The following is a 20,846-nucleotide window of genomic DNA, read 5'->3' on the forward strand; positions in this document are numbered from 1 at the left end:
ATAGATAGATAGATATAGATATCCTGAGTTTATAGAATCATAGAATCAACCAGTCTGGAAGACACGTCCAAGATCATCCAACCTATCCCCCATGCCTATCCAGTCAACTAGACCATGGCACTAAGTGCCTCATCCAGTCTTTTCTTGAAGACCTCAAGGGATGGTGCCTCCACCACCTCCCTGGGCAGCCCATTCCAATGGCAAATCACTCTCTCTGGGAAGAACTTCCTCCTAACATCCAGCCTGTACTTCTCCCGGCACAACTTGAGACTGTGTCCCCTTGTTCTATTGCTGGTTGCCTGGGAGACACTATCAAATCAGGCTGAGCAGAAGATTAAGAGAACAGTAGGTCTTACTCACATAGGTGAGATAGGCATTTGACAGTGATCCCTTGCTGGATTCCTCTGCAGGAGCACCCTTCTGACGCTGCAGGCAATGTCCAGTAGTGTATGTCCATGCAGCAGAATTCCAAGGTGAATGGCAAAGCCACCAAACTCAGAAATGTCTCACGCAGTTCATCCATGAGTGGGGTGATCGTGGAATGATGCTGCCTTTGCAGCGGCAGGGGAGAGCCAAACCATTAGCGTCTTCCCAGTTTGGGAGGCAGCCAGGAAGTCGGCTGCTGATATGGTCTGAGAGTGACTGGTCTGGGTGCTGCCGGCAGCTCTCTCAAAGGACCCCAGGGCTTGCCAAGCCTGCAAGTTTGCACAGGAGGGTGCAAAAGTGGGGAGAACTGTCCAGAGGCAGGGACGGTGTAAAACCAGAAGCCATGCAAAAGATAGGAGCTATCCAAAAGTGGGGATGGTCCAGTCACAGCAGGAACCTGTCCTGTCAGGCAGGAACACTTTCAAGGCGGGAATCTATCGAGACAGGAACTGTCAAGGCAGGAACCCTTTCCCATTCAACATACTCTACACTTGCCCTTGCCGACTTCATAAGGCTGCTGTCTGTCCGATTCTCCAGCCTGTCCAGGTCATGCTGGATGTCAGCACAGCCTTCTGGTGTGTCAACCACCCCTTCCAGTTCTGTGTTGTTAGCAAACTTGCTGAATTTGCATTCTATCCCTTCATCCAGGTCATTGATGTATATGTTGAAGATGAGTGTATCCAGAACTGACACCTAGGGGACACCACTTGTTATGAACCTCCAGTTAGACTGCCACTAACCACAACCCTCTGAGCTCTATCTTTCAGGCAGTTTTCAATCCACCCCACTGTCCATTCATTTAACCCACACTTCCTAAGCTTGTCTGTGAGGATGCTGTGGGAGACAGTGTTGAAAGCCTAGCGGAAGTCAATGTAGGCAATGTCCACTGCCCTCCCCTCAACTAGCTATCCTGTCATGCCATCATAGAAGTCTGTCAGATTAGACATGACTTTTCCTTGGTGAATCTGTGTTGACTACTTCAGATAACCCTCTTTTCTTCCACATATTTTGAGATGATGCTCAGAACAAGCTGTTCCATCATCTTTCCAGGGATGGAGGTGTGGCTGACAGGGATGTAGTTTCCTGGGTCTTCCTTCTTGACCTCTTTGAATACTGGAGTGACACTGGCTTTCCTCTAGTCTTCAGATACCTTGCCTGTTCTTCAGAACCTTCCAAAGACAATGTTATTGTGTCATTTTTGTTCCTCTGCACTTTGATTTCAACATGAGAGAAATGATAGAAACAAACAGTTGACCTTATGTGTAAAGGCGTAGGCTGCTGGCTTTGCTTCTCCTAAAAAATTAAATGCCAAATCATTGAGACAGCTTTAGGAAATACATGTTATGATAACTTTCATGTCAAAGTATTTGTTAGAGAAATTGTAAAACCTTAACTGAAGGATGCGAAACAAGTGCTGTTTGAAATGTCACACCTGTGTACCAATTTCAGTAATTCCCTAATGGTAACAGATACAGTAAGTGGCAGTTTCGGGCAAATGAAAGCCATCTGGAAAGTAATACACCTTTTTTTTTACCTACAACTATTGGAAAGCAACCCTAGAATCAGCCACCTTTTAATCAGTGGATATGTTAGCGAGTGGCAAGTGACCATTCTACCAGGAACCAATTCCCAAGTGGAACATACCTCAGTGGTTATTCTCTAATTAACAGCCTCTTCACCTTGCAAGTGCACTAAAGACATTAGAAGGATCTCCCCATGATTATGTAATCAATTTTGAAGTCGACAAAAGTGAAATAAATAATTCCTGCTTTACCCTAAGTGAAACATTTTTTTTCTTGAAACTATCACCTTAAAAAAGGTAGATTTAGGGAAAAAATCTAAAAAGGGAAAAACTGGAATATGGTCTCATGAGGATAAAAAGGCTAGTGTTAATAATTAACAAGGAGAGTGAAGTGGAGCAAATTAGCCATAATAGAGCCCACAGTGACTGGCGAAGTCACCTCTCATTATCAAAAAACTCATTAGGAAATGAAGAGGTGGAAATCCCACTGGGTTATTCTCACTATCCAGCTATATCAGAGATTACTTTTCAGATTTCTTTCAAATGAAGAACTGTTAGGTCACCATATTGCATATTAGGTTAATCTTCAGTAAAATTTGGAGGATTGACACCTGCGTGCTATTCTTTCTCAAGAGCTTTAAATGAGCTCTAAATCTTCAAAGCAGGAGTCAGTTTTCATGTAAACCTGACATGGACAAACTCTTAACAATAAAAAAACAATCTGACATTTGCATCATTTAAAAAAACAACAACTTATAAGACTATTTTTATAACTATGTCACTAAAATATAATATTACAAAGACTGTGAGATAACGAAAATTAAGTCTTTACTATTCACAGAGGTATGTGGCCACATCAGATGTGTTATTTTGTATTGTATACAAAGCATTATACAGGATTCAAACTGAATACTTTAGAGCCAATGTTCATTTAACAATGAGGGGAAAAATAAGTTTTCTAGTACAACAGAACTCTTCATAAAAAGTCTCAGGATTGTGTCTTATTTTCTGTAATGATTGTGCTACTTTTTGCTCACAGAGCCTCTAAGTTATGATATGAAGGGGCCTGCTGTAGAGGGCAGATTACTTTCTGTAGTTTAATTATTCAGATTTATCAGGTCTTCAGTCCCTTAAGACAGAGGTGTATCAATTCCTCTTTATTTCAGACATCAAAGATATTTTTAGTGGCATATGTCTAGTTATGAAATGTCTGTATATATGGTTTCTTTTACAGGTTGTGTATTGAATAATCTGCTTCTTTCTTGGCCAAATATTCTTTCCAAGTATCACTTACTGACACTACATACTGTGCTGTTGCTCAGCATTATTGCATTGCATATTGTCATGAATCAGTCGAAAACTTAGGAGCATTATAAAGTTAACTAATTATCTTCGTAGCCCATTGAGTATTACTCAGTGAAATGTCTGTGGATGTGCTCCTAACTCATCCAAGGTACATCTGTAGACAGTGTGATTGAGCTGATTTAGAAAAAAAAAGCATTTTGAATGTTAGCCTCTTGAACATCATCACCATGGCTGTTGATTTCAAAGAGGAATTATCTGATCTATTTTTTCCACTATTTCTATTGCTGGTAATGAAACAGCAAACATCACCAAAGACAGCATTGCCTTCCTGCTCTGCTACAGCCTGTGTATACTTTTATACTAGAATTTGCACATAGAACTTGTAGTCTGTTTTCCGTTCATATTCTCTGTGCGTTACCCTGCCCTAGCATCAGCTTTCATTTCATTGTTGTTTGTGTGAAAATGAGATGGCTCATATGAAGAGCATGTCTTGTGTCTATATTGACAAGACATTGGAGAATTAAACTATGTAGCTGTGGAGACAAGTGGTAGTTGAGGAATTTGAAGTGTGGCATTACCTCAAGGATCTCTTGTTTCCCATCTGCTTTGCTGCATAGGTGGTACCTTTTGGCAAGATCAGTCCTAATCGCAGGGTAGAGTGCCACGAGTCTGATGATGATACTCAGCTATATCACTTAGCGCTGCGCTCTGAGTTCTTTCTCTGCCCTGCAGTAATCCTTGACATGGATCTCCAGATGGGTGAATCAGAGCTGCCATGTCCTCAGCCCTGAGTAAACAGAATGCTCACCAGGTTGTTCATCTGAAACAGCACTTTCTTGTGTGTACCAGAATATGGAGTGATTTCTGTGGAAAACAGTCATGTTAAGAGTTTAATTTACCTTCAAAGACTGGTATCAGAATATTAGGAGAATTATTCAGCTTTTTAAGTTGAACAGCTTTTATTATCTGTGACTTCTTTAAATTTTATTCTGACTTTGGCCTAACAGAAGCTACTCTCCTGCCATGAGGCTTTGTTACTGTAATTCCCAGAGTAGGGCTTGGAGCAGAGCATTTCTGCTTTGTACTCGGAAAACAGTAAACTACAAGCTCAGCCCTTCAGGTAACTGTGATTGCCTGATTAATGCTAGTCCTGCACTGATTTGCTTGTAAGTCAGTAATATTGACTTGATTGACACAGTTGTATTCTTGTTTTTAAGTTCAGTTACCTTGAAAAATGAGCCTAATATGTAGTTTGATACCAGCCACCTTTTGTTTCTCAAAGATAATGCCGATGAGCTGCTCACTGTGAAACTTTTGTTTCAATACCCAAATCCTTCTCTGTTGTTATTGTTGGTCACAGATGCTGCAGTTTTAAGATGTATTAATATAGAAAAATAACACTGTTTTGAGTGCCTGATATACAATTAATTATGTCAGAACTGTCTAGTTAACAAGTAGTTCCGGAGGCAGTGTAAATAATGGAGCATGTTGGTGATGAGCTCATAGGTGCTCTCAAGGGTAGATTCTCAAGTGTTTAATAAGAGATGAGTCTATACCGCTGCCTTTTTCTCAGTGGAAACCCTAATAGTCTCTGCCTGCTACCTAGCTGCCTATTTTCATGAAACTTCATATATCTGATATCTCCAGCCCTGTGTGTAACGTAGTTGATATTAGTTCAAAGTCTTAACATTCTTAGCAGAATGTCATAGAATCAAGCAGGTTGGAAGAGACTTCCAAGATCATCCAGTCCAACCTAGCACCCAGCCCCATGCAGTCAACTAGACCATGGCACTAAGTGCCTCATCCAGTCTTTTCTTGAACACCTCCAGGGACGGTGCCTCCACCACCTCCCTGGGCAGCCCATTCCAATGGGAAATCACTCTCTCTGTGAAGATGAGAGAGGCATGTGAGCAAATCAGAGAAAGCTGATTGCGTTGCTTTTGCCTCCTTAGATAAAAATGGGTGATACATGATTTCTCATTACTTTACAAAGACATTTTCAAGAATATAGTTCTTGCTTTCAGATCAATGCATGCAAGAAAAAAAAATTAATGTTCAGACAATCAGCACAAAGGCTCTCACTTGCAATGCAAGAAGCAATGGGGGACTGAATCTCAATGACACATTTTCCCCATAGTCTCCGTCTCTCCCAGGGTCAGTTTATGGTGGACATCATTCATGGAAAGCAAAGGAGCTTCTGGAAGCTACGGAAATTATTTTTATATGGAGCTGTAGTAGTAACAGAACAAGAGGGATTGTAATTTCATGAGATAGTTTCCGGGGTTTTTTCCAGTCTTTCTTAGGAAGAGGAGGAAGTCTCCTCAAATTGTGGCTGTGGTACCCATGCAAATCAAATGAGAAGCCTGGATACAGGAATAAGGGGAGAAGAAATCCACAAGAGAATTAAAAAAAAACAGAATATGAGTGGGAGCAAAGGATGGCTATGAAAGTTGTGAAAACTTCTCTATGGCTCAGCTTGCCTGTGTGATTTCCTTGTACACATGGGAATATTCTTATAGGTCTTAACGATAATGCTGGATTAATGGGTGAACACAGACATATTCAAAACATGAAACTGATCTACTCCCTTGGTGAGACAGTGTGTTAAGAGTTAAGGATTGCTTAAAGAACATTTCATGGAGTACACAGAAGCAGTGGTTATGGTAAACTAATTTTCAGGTATTGAGTATCTTCAATTTGCATTGTGTATACATTTTTTTCTTTGTACAGTAAATCCCATCAGTAAGCAGGTAACTTCCTACAGCTTATAGGTGCTTTTCTGAGTAATATGCTTTCTGCTTATAATGCTCACCAGTCAACTCCATTTCTTTTGAAAAGCAAGAGAATCCCTTTAGGCGTGTTACCCATCAGCTTTATTCAGATCTAGAGGTAACTGTATTTCAGGACTTCCTTTAAATAACTATAAAACTAAACTGCTGTGAACTTGGAGACAATCACACTAGAGAATTAGCAAATTTCCAGAAAGGAAGTGTACTGTTAGCATCCCTTAAAATTTTGCCAGGCAGTTGAGAGGGCAGAGGAGAGCAAGCTGGATGAGGCTGAGTTTCATGTGAACACTGGCAGGGAGGTACTTGTGTTCAGGAGTTTTATGCGTGAACATGCATAGGTACACCAAGGTGTCTTTTCTGTTCAAGAGCTCACTGGATGTCTGTGTAGCTATAAGCAATGATTCAGGAATTTGCCAGCTCCCAAGGACACAAAACAGAGGAGTAAACTGTGTGAGGAAACAAAGCTGATGAATAAACTGTTCTTAACTCCCCCAGACTGTCATGGTCACATATTGCCTTTTTCCATTAAGCAATCTGCAAAAAGTGTTGTATACCTGTATATTTTTAATATATTCTAGTGAGGCTGGAATGTTTTACTACAACCTTTCTTCTTTGCCATAAGAAGAGTTAAAGTATTTGTTACGTTCAAATTTCAGTTCAGGGTTTTCTTGTTCTATCTTGGTGTCTAAGCATTGAAAAAAATTGCTAAGGCTTATGTTGACTAAGTGTATTATTTTAAGAAGATGCAAAAGGGTTCAGGTTCAATAAAGAACTTCAGTATGTGCTCAATTTTTATTACAGTGAAAGTTTAAAATATATTGCAAGGTCTTCATGGAGCATTTTATCTTTTTGAACTGTATTTCCTACACAGGCTGGCTCTTGTTCTTAAAATGCTTTTCTGCACTAAAAAAAAGTTATTTTAAGAGATACTTTTTCCTCTAGTAAAATTAAGTGAGGAAAAGCATAACATTTTAATTTGTGTTTTGCTTGTTTTTAAAGCCTTTTTGTGCAACGGGAAGTTTCATAAGCACTTGCAAGAAATTTTTGTTCCCATGGTCATCCGCTACATTGATCTCATGGAATCATCAATTGCCCAGTCCATTCACAGAAGTCTTGAACAAGAGTCATGGCAACCTGTCAAGTAAGTACTTTCTACAAGATCTGAAAAAAAGCACCTGCCTATAGCTTTCTGTCTAATCAGGTGTTCTCCCCCACTGTCCTCTAAATATTCTATTTTTTATTGTATTCCTACATTGTTTATTTCTTCACAGGAGCATCACCAACAGTCTTCCTAATGTAGCTCTTCCAAAAGTTCCAAGTTTGCCTCTTAACCTTCCACAAATACCTAGCTTTACTACACCAACCTGGATGACTTCTATGTATGACTCCACGTGTGTATTCTTCAGTAACCTTCTGACTGTATGTCAGCTCTGCATGGCCTTGCTAGTGTTCTGTGCAGCTGTATTTGGATTGCATGGTGTTTGTAATCTCTTAGTCGGAAGTTATTGTTTCTTGGGAGTCAGCCAAGCATGGACTGTTAGTGAGTTGCTCTTTCCAGTGCATTCAAATGTAGCAGTCTTAAACCTGGTAACTTAAAAAGCAACTTGACAGAGGTCTGTCGTGGTATGAATAGTGTTTAATGCCCTAAACAGCCTAATGACTCTTCTGAATTAATAAGCAGTGGGGAATCTTTTGGATAATTGATTTTAGATTGTGGTTTTATAAAGTGAGTTGGCCCGTCATATTTTTGTGGGGGTTTGATTAACTCATTACATATTGGTTCTGAAAAACGTTGGTTGCAAATATTATCATTAGATTAAATATCCATATTACAGGAAAATAGTAAAAGGTTAATAAGTACTCAGAATAGAAGTACCTCCATTTCTTTGCTTGAAAAGTTATGCCTTTCCTTGGATTTCTACCCAGCACTTTAGTGCTCTTTTCTTACATAAAACAGAGCAGACTTCCCCTGTTCTGTGGGAATATTCCCATAGTTACAGGCTAGATTTCTGCATGAGGATACAAACATTGTAGAAGAGCTCAAGAGGAACTTTATTTTAGCTAAAGTTTTATTGGGAAGTGATGAATGTGGAAGACTTCAATGCACACACTTTTTTAATATGCAAAGCTTAATTTTAATGATTTCAAGCCAAGTATTCTGAAGATTTATGATGGAGTTAAAGACTCCTAACAAGCACTCAGATACGTAGCTGCAAGAGGTAGCAGGACCGTAGAATACCAGGTTGGAAGGGACCTCAAGGATCAGCTGGTCCAGCCTGACATCCTAAACTAATCAGTGAGGTTTTGAAAGTGTTTGCTAAACACCAGGGTTGATGTATGCTGCAAATCACAGTGGCTGTTGTTCTGTTGCTTTGCAAGAGTAATGGGGATGAGCAGTGTAAGGTCATCCCCTTTCAGCTGCCTTGCACAGCATTTGAGAAGAGGTCTGCCAAGGTGTTGACTCTTTTGTAGGCATCTCTCCTTGCTCTTTTTTCCCTAAACATTGAGCTTTGAGGTTTTATTTTATAAAATTTGTATAAATTAACATTCAAGACTGCAGGTAGTATTGTTACCTTTGTAATACTGTGGAATTAAAATAGTATTTTAAGAGTCAGCCTAACTATGTCCTACCTAACTTCTCAGAATGGCCATGTATTATATTTGGATCAAAAAATTAAAGCAGGGACGCTACAAGCCAATTATCCCTTCTTCCAGAATAATTAGTTTCCTCTTTCCTGCTGTTTACAATGTTAGTTTCAGCAGAAGAAAGGGTTTACTTTCACTATTACATGAAAGAAAGGAGGAATGTTTTATTTCCTACACTTCCCCCATCCCATCCTTTACAGGAAGAGTTAAGCATCCTCTTTCTCGTTAAATTCTGCAACAGGGAGTAACCAAATACTTAGGCTCCAATACTTGTCAAGCAAAACTCATTGTTTCCTGCTAGTTTTTGCTTTTGTTACAGTGAACACCCATCTTAAATGGACTACAGTGACATATGGCATTGTATATGGTCAGTCAAGGCCTCTAAGCTTGTGCTCTGCTTTGTCAAGTGTCAAAGGTAGCTGCTTCTTCCTGCTGACTCTCCCAAGTCCTTCTCTCCTGGTCTACTATACTCCCCATATATTCACTTGATGCTTTAGGAAGAAGATGTGTACAGATGTCACTACACTGTTCTGGACTACCCTCCCTCTTTTTGAAAATTGTAATTTTGGCCAGTTAATTATTACAAATTTGAATTACACAAAGAAGAAGCTACAGGCAAAATAAAGGAGAAAAATTACATCCGTGGACCAGCCGAGTTACAGTTAAATCACAGAATGTTAGGTATTGGAAGTGACCTCCAGAGATCATTGAGTCCAACCCTCCTGCCAAAAGCAGGATCACTTCAGGTAGTCTGAGCAGGAATGCATCCAGGTGGGTTTTGAAAATCTCCAGAGAAGTATTTGCCAAGAACTACAAGTTCTGTGTCTAATTTGCCCACAATGGAAAAGATAGGAACTTTACTAATGTTCATGTTCATGCTTGCATGTTCTAGTCCATTCGTATTCAGCAGAGCTCTTATGTGCCTACCTAAGAACTTGTTGAGGAAAAAGAGGTGAAAAGCTGTTCACATTAGGCATTTCTTTGTGTGCTTTATTGCTGAAAATGGATTTTCACCTCTTTCACAGAAAAGTTGCTGCAATTATTTTGAACATTACCAGAGAAGATTATGGGTCTTCAAAGCACCTTGATCACATGTTTTGGAGCAGTAAATATATGCTGCCTATAAAAATTCTTGGGAAGATCATTACCTCATTTTCAATTGCTTTATCTTAACCTTTTATTACTGGATATTGGAAAGGGAGATATGAAGAAGGGTATGTTACAAGTAGTAGTCTGTTTCTTGATTGGTCCCTGGAAAGGACAGCTCAGGGGACACCTTAGCTAGACATGCAGACGCTGCAGATGACTGTTCCATTTGGCTGAAGACATCCTTAAAGAGCAAAAAATGTTCAAATCCTCTGTAAAAGCTACTAATCTGCCAGCGTGAGAGATTTCCCCCCCCCCCCCCCCCCCCCTTACTTATTAGTTCAAATATACTAATTTACTGTAAGGGTCATGTAGCACTGGAACATGGTCACCACAGAGGTTGTAGAGTCTTCTCTCGAGACTTTCAAGACCCATCTAGATGCGTTCCTGTGCACCCTACACTAGATTCTGTGGTCCTACTCTGGCAGGGGAGTTGGACTCTATGATCTCTGGAGGTTTCTTCCAACCCCTAGCATCCTGTGGTCCGGTGAAATTACAGTTTTCTTCCATTTTATATTTTAAATCTCATTTTTCTGCATCTTCTGGGCTTGACTTTTAAATTAAACTTGTGAATTATTTGAATTGTTTATGATTTAGCTTATATAACTCTTTTCAGTTCAGATATGGCATAGACTGGCTGGCCAAAAATACTGTACATGCAGACTCCAGATTGTCTATTGCTATTTGACGCCAGCTTAGAACATCAGGTTGAACAAAACTGAAGACTGGGGAACCATGGAATACGATACATTCTTGCAGGAGAATAGACCTGTCTTGTTTTCCAGGCAGAACAGGTACCATCAAAGCAAACGTGTCAGCTGTATTCTTCCTGCTGTGGCTCTGTTATGATGTGACAAGAGGGACTGGCTGAGGCAGTCACAGTGCGCTTATTGTGATATAAAGGGATATGGTCTGAATGTGCCTGAGTCTTCATGCTGGACCTCTCTGTGTGTTCATGCATGCTGACTAAGTCAGCAAGCCAGCTTTAAGTATGTTTTGAGGGATTGCTACCATAGTGCTTGCTGCCAGTAGAGTGGAAAGACACCGTGGTTGATATTTTCATTGATGAATATAGCCACAGGACTGATGCAATAGTGACATATAGCTGATCTGCTTTCTCTGCAATAAGGAATTTTGACTAGAGTTGAGTTTCTGCCTAGCATTCTGGAAGATTAACATATATTGTAGCATAAATTTCTTCAAAAACTAGTAAGATGCAGGAAGAAAGAACAGTGGGGAAACATGGCTTGATTGCATGATCATCAGATTGCCTCACTCTCGAACCAAATAGGAAGAACTGTGAAGTAACTGTCCCTAATATTTTCAAAGGCCCATGTACAAGTAGTTACTTGCTATGCTAAAATTCTTCTCCATCTTTCTCCCCCTTATCTGATCATTGAATATAGAGAGAAGGGACTGAGAACCATTGACTCCATAATTATTAAAAATCCTTTTCTGTTGAAGAAATTCTCAGTTGACTTTCTTGTCCCTGAAAATATCTCTTGAGTCAGCATAAAGGAAGTGGAGCCGGAGGTCACCGGCTGAAGGCTCAAACACAACACAGAGATGGTGCCCTGCCCTGTAAACAGTCCCCACAGAACTGTAATAGGTAGTAACTTTGTATAAGCTTAAAAAAAGAAAAAGGATAATCACAGTAATTTATAAAATCACTATCATTGCTTGTGGTAAATTCTATAGGAGCAGAAGCCAACTGGTCTGTCTCATGGTTGATTGGAAAGGTCCTCAGATGTTTAGTATTTCAGCTTTGTTTTCATATTCCAAGCTACTTCATGGATAAATGACATATTACACATCTACTCTGGAGTCGTGTGTGTGCTGATATTGAAGCCAGTGTGCTTTATTAGTGGACTGTTTACTACTTAGATAGCTGGCAAGCCTAGTGGGAAGCTGCCTCTTTCAGCTCTCAGTGGATAAGTGAATGGTTAGAAGGCAACAGACAGCTCCTAAGATTAAAGTTTTGCAGGATCTTTGAGAAACATTAGGAGTCTTGGACCTTTTGTTGCTATGTTCATTAGGATACATGGTATAAAGCTATAGAATAATTTAGGTTAGAATGGACTTCTGGAGATACTTGGTCCAATATCCTGGTCAAAGTCTTACCAAATATAAAGTTCAATTGCCATTGGAAAAAAACAAAAAACAAACAAACCAAAAAAGGGTGGACATAGTATTTGTCTCATAATTATTCCAAACCTTCACTTTCTGATATGACCACCACTGAAAGCTTAAGTTTAGACCAGCAAAACAGTGGAATTTCTGCTCAATTTTAAAATTATAGTTAACTATATTGAATGTAAAGTGTTTTTTCAAAAGGGTAGCAGCTCCATTTCCTGGTAGAGAAAGATTAATCCATTCATTACACTGTGGTAACTTTACTGTACCCGTTCAAATAGTTTTTCTATAGCCAAGAACGTGTCCTGTGACAAAAAAAAAAAAAGAGAGACAAAACTAACAAAAAAAAAAAAAAAAAAAAAAAAAAAGAAAACAAAAAACCCAACCAAACAAAAAAAGATATTGGAGATTCAAACCTGAGTTTGGGCCTTTTTCATGTTTACACTTGAGTGACATAAGCAGCTCTTAGTAGAGAAAGCTTAATCTATGGACTGTACAGCCATTTCAGAGATGCTGAGGTGCCTCATCCAGCCTGAGGTGCCACCTCCAGGCATGGGGCCCTGGGCAACCTATTCCAGCCTCTCCACAACTCTCATGCTCAAGAACTTCCTCCTCACATCCAGTCTGAATATCCCCACCTCCAGCTTTGCTCCATTCCCCCTAGTCCTGTCACTCCCTAATATCCTAGAAAGTCCCTCCCCAGCTTTTTTGTAGGCCCCTTTCAGATCCTGGCAGGCCACAAGAAGGTCACCTGGGAGCCTCCTCTTCTCCAGACTGAACAGCCCCAACTCTTTCAGTCTGTCCTCATAGCAGAGGTGCTCCAGCCCTCTGATCATCCCAGTGGCCCTTCTACCTGTAGAAATTTCTTGGTGTTCCCTTTGACCTCCCTATCTAGATTCAATTCAGACTGTGTCTTGGCTGCTCAGGCAGCTTCCTTATAGAGCCCCCCATTCTAGCTATTCCTTTCTTCCATTCCTTGTAAAGTCTCTTTTTGTGTGACAGCATGTCCAGGAGCATCTTGCTCAGCCAGATCCCCTCTGGGGTTTTTTTATATGTTTTGTAATGTAACCCTGCTCTGTCCTGAGCACACTCAACACTCTCTGTTTCCTTCCATGAGAGCTGGAGTCATGCAGCATTTTTGTGCTTATGTTCTTTTGTCATGAGGCAGAAGAAAGAAAATGGTAGCAGTGACATATTAAACTATTTGGATCAGAATCGAGCCTGTCAGACTGAGGTTTGGTTGCTTGTGTGACTAACATTCTGGAATGACATACTTCATACTGAAACTGTCCTTACACCATAACCTGGGCACTGCAAAACACCACACCATAAAAATGTAATCAATCCTCAGTGCCAGTGAAACTGTGACTGTAGTTACTGCTAAGATTGGCCTCAAATTGTTATGTATTCTCACAAGCAAATGTCTTTACATTTGGATCAGCGTGGAAAAAGATGTTTAAAACTACATGGACAATCTTAAGATGACCTAGGGCCATTTTAGTTCAAGCACAAATTTCTTTAAATAGTTTCTGTTCTCTTTTTTCCACCAGGATCTGGTTTTATTCCCTCAGTTACAATTAATGAGCATTTATCAAGGGATTATTTGTCTGGGTATCTCTTACAGTATTGCTGTTAGCATCCTCGCTTCTTTGGTAGGCTTACCTACCACTTGTGCAGGCAAGAAAAGATACATGCAAATTCCTCACTGTTTTGAAAAGGTCTTTGCTAATTAATAACTCCTATACCCTTTATTCTTCCTATCTTGATCTGGAACTTGAGCTACTTCTTTTTCCATGTTCCCTAGCACCCCGTCTATATTGCTAGTCTGTCATAGTTCTCAGTTAGCAGATGAGAAAACTTTACTTTTTTCACCCTAAAGGAAATTATTTTCATTTTTTTCACATTATTTTCACATTATTCACATTCTTGTAATAGTAACAACTGTATTGTGAGTTACTGTGCAGTGAAGTGAATCATAGAATCATAGAATCAACCAGGTTGGAAGAGACCTCCAAGATCATCTAGTCCAACCTAGCACCCAGCCCTAACCAATCAACTAGACCATGGCACTAAGTGCCTCAGCCAGGCTTTTCTTGAAGACCCCCAGGGACGGTGCCTCCACCACCTCCCTGGGCAGCCCATTCCAATGCCAATCACTCTCTCTGTGAAGAACTTCTTCCTAATATCCAGCCTATACCTACCCTGGCACAACTTGAGACTGTGTCCCCTTGTTCTATTGCTGGTTGCCTGGGAGAAGAGGCCACCCCCCACCTGGCTACAATGCCCCTTCAGGTAGTTGTAGACAGTAATAAGATCACCCCTGAGTGAAGATGATTTGATAAGGAAATCTTGTTACCTTAGACAATTCTGTGGCAACTGGGATAGACATCTATGCACTTGCCTTCTGTTTCTTGGGGACTTTGGGTTTTTCTTGTTTGTTTCTTATAGCAATGGCTCAGCTACGTCAGAAGATCTTTTCTGGAAACTGGATGCTCTGCAGATGTTTGTCTTTGATCTTCACTGGCCTGAACCAGAATTCGCCCACCATTTAGAGCAGAGACTTAAACTCATGGCCACTGACATGATAGAAGCCTGTGTTAAAAGGTATGGTTGAAATGATCAGTTAAAAACTGAGAGAGATTTGAAAATTAACACAGTAACAGCCATACTGACTTGCAAGAGGTACATCTGTGCCAGAATCATGTCATAGGAGTCAGGACAATTGTAAAGAGGTCGTGACTTGCCTGTATTTCCCAGCATCTGGCAATCAGCAGTGTGGCACCATCTGGGAAACACCAGGGCGAATTTCTACATATGTTGTGGATAGACCTTTGGAAGTAAATAAACCAAATCTCTTTTCTATTCCATATTTGGGGCAAATATTAACAAATCTCAGAATCCTGCTGGAAGAAATCCTTTTTACATGCTTCCCTTCTCCATTACTATATTATGTTCTATGTTCTGTTAATAATAACAATACCTAATTTGTCCTTATTTAAGAGTACTGTCTCTGAGAAATATATTGCAAACTAAAGAGCATACAGCATTTATGCATTCATACAGTAAACAAAAGAATGCTATCTCTTACTCATCCAATTGAAACTACTTTTATATTGCTGAGCTTCTGGGAATTGTAGAAAGCACAGTGTTTTCTTCTTGAGCTGTGTAGTAAGATTGTGGCTATATTCTTTTAAATTAAGCGTAAGTGATCTGGAAAGATCTCAGCCATAGCTTTTATTGCATACCATTGAGTTTAGAATACATATCTGTGTGTCAACAAAATTTGCAGAAATCTATAATGTACTTCAGAAGCCATAATCACACAGAGAAAGCTCTGTCTGGACACTTCTTTTTTGAAGAGAAAGAAGAATGGTGGGGGAAATACTATATTTTCCAATTATCAATAAGTATACAACATTGCTAAGGAAGGCTTTAGGAAACAGAACCTTTAATGTCCACTAAGATTAAATCTTGTAGCATTTTATTATTTCCTGTAAACCACAGTAAGAACAAGGAGAACCTCAGGCTTAGTATATGAGCCTATTGCTAGAGCTACAATAAAGAAGTTATGGCAAAAATGGCAGAAGCACTTCACAAACATTTCTATATAGTTTTGGAGGGGGATGATATAGCACATGAAATAAGAGTTTAAGCTCTATAGCAAAATAAGACATGAGACAATATCTGTTAAAACTGAAGTCATGTAAGCTTGCATCCATCTGTTTTAAAGAATTTGGTGTAGCAGCTCAGTCACCTACAAATATCTAACAAATCGTATCCAAATGGTGACGTCTCAAAGGACTTGGAACACTGTCAGTATAATCTTAATCTCAAAAACTCTAAAGGGAGTAGCATGGAGGTAAAGTAATATATTAATCACATTGACTTTGAGTCTGAAAAAAAAAAGAAAATCTTTACATTTGTACTTTTGCTAGCAGGACTAAAATACAAATATGTATATAATTAATACTAGGTAAAATAATTAATTGAAAGCTTTTTTTTTTTTTCCAGTTAATCTCCCTTTTAAACAATTGTTACAGATTAACGTGGAAAGGCAATTGTGTTAATATATATACTTGGGTTTCTCCTAGGCAATGAATCTAATTCCCTGTGTTGTCACAACCAGAAACTTTTATGATACCAATCCTGACATCTCTGTGCTTGCTCTTATAGAAAGTAAGAAGATTCTGGTGGCAATAAATGAAGGTTTCATTAATATTACAGAATTATCCTAGTGCCAATACAGAGCATGTGTTAATCTCTTAAATACATAACATACTAATGTTACTACATTGAATATGTTTTAATGTGGTCAAACATACTGTACATCAGGTAATAAAGAACGTAATTTGTACTCATAGGATGGAGTGTATTGAACAGTAGTAACTCAGAAAAGAATGATGGAACCACTCTGTTAAAACTTTTCTTGTGATGCTAGTATGATCTATAAGAATTTCTAAGATGCTTCTATTCCCATCTTCTGATGAAGTTTCTGATTCCCACATGTAAAAATTAAGGTGGAAGAAAATTACTTTTATCCATTCTGAACTATTAGCATTTTTTTGCATTTGTTACTTCTTATTTACATTGGTGTGAGAAGAAAATGAGATTTTCTCTTTTAGGTATCTCCTGACAGATCTTACTTTTCAGTATCAATATTAATATTCCTTAATAATAAACTGATTTTCTTCAACATTTTTTTCCTTTCTATTAAAGACGGATATTTAAATGATATTTCTTAGAAGCTAGCATTTGGTATGACAAACTGCATTTTAACACAGAAGTGCTGGAAAATGTGGGTTATTTTCATTTTTTCAAATTGCTCTTGGTCATCATTGTTACCTTGTAGACAAGAAGAGAATACTTCTATTATTCCACTGAATTAGTTGAAGCAATGCAGAACCTTGAGATGGCCATCAATGAAATTGTTTATTGACTGGGTGGCTATTCTGCCCTTGCAGAATTTTGTTTCTAAGTTGCCCTCACATACACAAACATTGTTTATTAAGTGTTTATTAAGTGTTAATGTATTTGTACACTAGCTCTTCAGAGCAGTCAGAAACTCATAATATGATTTGTGTTTTAATAAACAGGACAAGAATTGCATTTGAACTCAAGCTGCAAAAGACAAACAAATCAACAGACTTGCGTATCCCTCCTTCTCTATGTACAATGTTTAATGTCTTAGTTGATGCTAAAAAACAGACAGCTAAACTCTGCATACTGGATGGGGGGCAAGAGGTAAGTGAAATTTTGTATGTTTAATTAGCTCCTATGTTTGGTTAAACTGAAACATCTCAAACTGCAGGCAGTCCTTTGTAGATTGATTTCAAGCTAGCTGAAATATGTCATGTAGCTTTATTTGTACAGGAGCACACATAGACTGTTCCCTAGAAGCATCACACTTGGAAGCACAATCCATCACCTTCCACCAGAGAAGATACAGAGTGCTTCTGTAATTTGTTTGCATTGACTTTTGAGTCTACTGAACATTGAGAGTATTTTTGACTCACAGTCCCGCCGGGAATTTGTCTTGGATTGCAAGGGAGAGACAGCCCACATCAGGGCTCTTCTGTAGTAGTAAAATGGAGCCAAAATATTGTCCTTTTCAGCCAGAATTTAAAGAAGATTTAGTTTTAAATGTCTCACATACCCACTATACATACTGAAAATAGAGGAAAGAAATAATCAGGTTATTTAATGGGATTTTTTTTGTTTGGCATACAAAAATAGGGACCATTTTGGCAACAGACTTTTGCCAGGACTGTACACGCTCCGTAACAGTAAGCATTGATGTGCTTTTGAAGGATATGTAAACCTCCTTGGCTGCTGTCCTTCCCATGTTGTCAGTTTCAGCAGGAATAATCTGTGAAGTGAAAAGGGCATAGTATATAGTGAGAATGGTGAGAATACCAACACAAAATTAAAGCCATTCTTACTGATCTAATGCATTAGCAATTTAATTTTCCTTGATTGGGTTCTGAAGAGAAGGTAAAAATATTTACCAGAATTTGGCAACAAGAAAAGTATGTCTGCTTTGGGGAGTTTCACATGTACATAGTTTGTTCATACTGTTTCTGTTGATATGTCCATTTTGGTACTGTGTTATTAATTTTATTGACTCATCTTTTTTATGTTAGCTTATTTGATGTAATTTTTATTTCCAATTCAATGAGACATTCATAATTTTCTGCTGTGTCATTTTTATTTTTCATTTTGGTTTTCCATGCCATGAACCAGTTTGCTAGTCAGTGGGTAAGTGTCTTTTCATTTTTTTTAACCTACATTTTTTCTTTTAATATTGACACTTTTTGTTTTAAAATGTAATATTTGTTTTCATGTTAATTTATTAGCCTGACCTTGCTACAAACTGATCATCAGCTTCTCAGTTCTTACTTTCTTGTTCACCCTCTAAGGTGGCTCCAGATGACTTCTTCACTCACGGTTGTCAAACCCATTGTCCTGTCCTACCAGGTCACTAAATGTTGGACTCTTTCACCTCCCAGTGAATCAAAAGAACCACAAACCATTTGTTTCAGGTTCATCAGAAGTAAATCACAACTAGCAACATTTTGCCTTTTGCTGGTGCTGCAATTTTATCTTTACTAAACTTTCTGAGCAGTAACCTGCAAGCACACAGATGCACATCCTTCCTTGCAGACAAGCAATACCAGTAACTTCATAGCAACCTGCAGACAGATGGTGCAGCCTCAATCTCCACAGAGAAGCAGAGCACTAACTGCTCTGGACAATCCCTCCTGCACCATTGGCCAACCCCCATCAGCATCAGAGTTCAGCATCTGCAGTTGCCTTGTTGACTGCAGACCCTCAGCAGATTCTCTTCAGAAATTTTCCTATTCTTTATCTCGCATTTCAAGCTCCGTCATACACTCTTCACAACACCAGAAGAGAATCACAGTTCTTATTCTGTACTCGATCAGACCATGACCCCAAATTATTCCAATGCTTATTTTCAGTGCTAGAGTTTGTGTAGCCTACCTGTGATGAAATACATACATCTTTCAAAGTCCCCAGATTAACCTTCATCCTAATTCATCTAATAAACCAAAGGAAACTTAAATCCTTCACGTATCAGAAATTGTCAGACAATGTGGAAAATTCTTTCTCACAAACTTTGAATTGTCTATCACTTTCTTGGACACCTAAGGCTTTTTTGAAGATGAAGAAAAAACAGGCTTTTCATTTGCATGTAGCTGGTATCAAGGTTATTTAAAATGCATCAAGATCTGTTGAGTGAGCTACTAATGGAACCTGCCCATCTGTCAAAGCAGGCAGGAGATCATTTCATAATGTAAATAGATGCATCTCTGGCTCCTCTGTAGCAGCTCTGGCATTTCCAATTATTCTTACTTAGCCACTTGAAACCTTTTTCACATTACCTTTCTTTCCCTCATCTTCCTTCATCTTCATTTTAGTCTCAAACACGGTCTTTTCTGTCAGTCAAGAAGAGCGTTCCATAAGACCTGAGTTAACATTTGTAAAAAGCCTCTTCATTCACCTAAAACTCAACACTGAATATCTGACAGTTTCTAGAACTTCCTCTGAAAGTAAGGGAAGGTGTTACTTAATGAGATCTCTTTAAACATAATAGGCTCTTTCCATTCTTTTTGCAGAGCTATGAGCGGTTGCTGTAACTTGTTTAAGGAAAGCAGAAATTTTTGCCCTGTGTTGTCAGATAGGGGAGGACTAGAATCATAGAATCAACCATCTTGTACAGTTGGACTAGATGACCCTTGAGGTCTCTTCCAACCTGATATTCTATGAATCCATGAATCCCCAGGTTTTCCTACATCATGCACTGCTCACCATTCTCCAAAATGTCTTCCAGTTATGTCTTCTCTTAACGAATTGCCAAGTCTACCATTCAGAAGGCTTCCTCTCAATGCATTCTGGATATCATCTTAAAACCTAAGAGAAGCATAGCATAATTTGGTTACAAGCATGATAAGTACATTGTGTTTAGATGTAGGTGGCTGGATGCCTTCCACCTTGGTTGGCAATTGCATGCATTGGTGTGAGAAGTAGGTCTGGGGAAAATCACCTTGTCATACTAGTTGCTTGTGCCTGCACCTTGCTTCATGGACAAACAAAATGGCAATTCATGGAGTACAGGGGAAGCATACAGCAAGATGGCAAAGTAACACACTGATTGCTGCTATTTCTCAAATTGTTGTCTTCCTGTCTTCTTAGTTTCAGTGTATGTCATCTCAGGTAACTGTATAGTAAGCAATATTCCACTTCCTTCTTTCCTGGACCAGAAGCCAAATGGTGCTACTCCTTTACAGTCCATGGATCCTGAATCAAATGAATAGCAGCAGTAAAAATTATTTTCTATCATGCAACATTCAGTGCAGGATTTTTTGGCCTCTGTTACTCACAATAAATAGTTTAAACCCTGTTACTTTATAACTTTCTGATCTAGATGCTGCAGTATGAATCACAGAGAAAGTATTGCTGAGGACATGAATCAAAAGAAAATATTTCTGGGGCTGCTTAGGTTGAGAAATCATCAGATACAAGCAGGGCATTAGATCTGAGTCACAGCCTATTTCTTGTTTTGTTTAATGGGGTAGCATAAACAGAATAAATACTATTGGTCTACACTGTTGAGTGCTTCATAGCACATAGAAGCTGTTTGAGTTGTTTCAGGATTCCAGCCTCCTTGTACACTATCATGCTTGTAAAAGAAGAGAGACACACTTCTTAATCTGGGGAAAATTGAGTGATGTGCCATTTCAGTGGAATGTGATACAGCCGCTGCTGTGTCAGAGGGTTTAGGAACAAACTTTTCTTTCTCCAAAACATGAGTATCAAAAGGCAATAAAATGCTTTGTCTTCTTCAAACTGCTACTAGGAGC

General features: G+C 39.0%; 1 protein-coding gene across 19 annotated transcripts in view; it reads left to right on the forward strand.

Annotated features, from left to right (window-relative positions):
- The window catches only part of CADPS2 (calcium dependent secretion activator 2), a 315,634-nt gene that overhangs the window by 254,553 nt on the left and 40,235 nt on the right, over positions 1–20,846 (forward strand). For 6 of the 19 annotated variants that reach the window (XM_064142033.1, XM_064142028.1, XM_064142016.1 and 3 more), the window contains 5 exons: positions 7,042–7,183; positions 7,314–7,433; positions 14,416–14,571; positions 17,061–17,208; positions 18,208–18,222. In XM_064142033.1, the coding sequence (XP_063998103.1) occupies positions 7,042–7,183; positions 7,314–7,433; positions 14,416–14,571; positions 17,061–17,208; positions 18,208–18,222 (581 nt within the window). The remainder of the gene's footprint in view (positions 1–7,041; positions 7,184–7,313; positions 7,434–14,415; positions 14,572–17,060; positions 17,209–18,207; positions 18,223–20,846) is intronic. The other 13 variants (XM_064142018.1, XM_064142020.1, XM_064142026.1 and 10 more) reach the window with 5 other exon arrangements.

The sequence above is a fragment of the Pogoniulus pusillus genome, chromosome 4 (assembly GCF_015220805.1).
Source record: "Pogoniulus pusillus isolate bPogPus1 chromosome 4, bPogPus1.pri, whole genome shotgun sequence".
NCBI lineage: Eukaryota > Metazoa > Chordata > Aves > Piciformes > Lybiidae > Pogoniulus > Pogoniulus pusillus.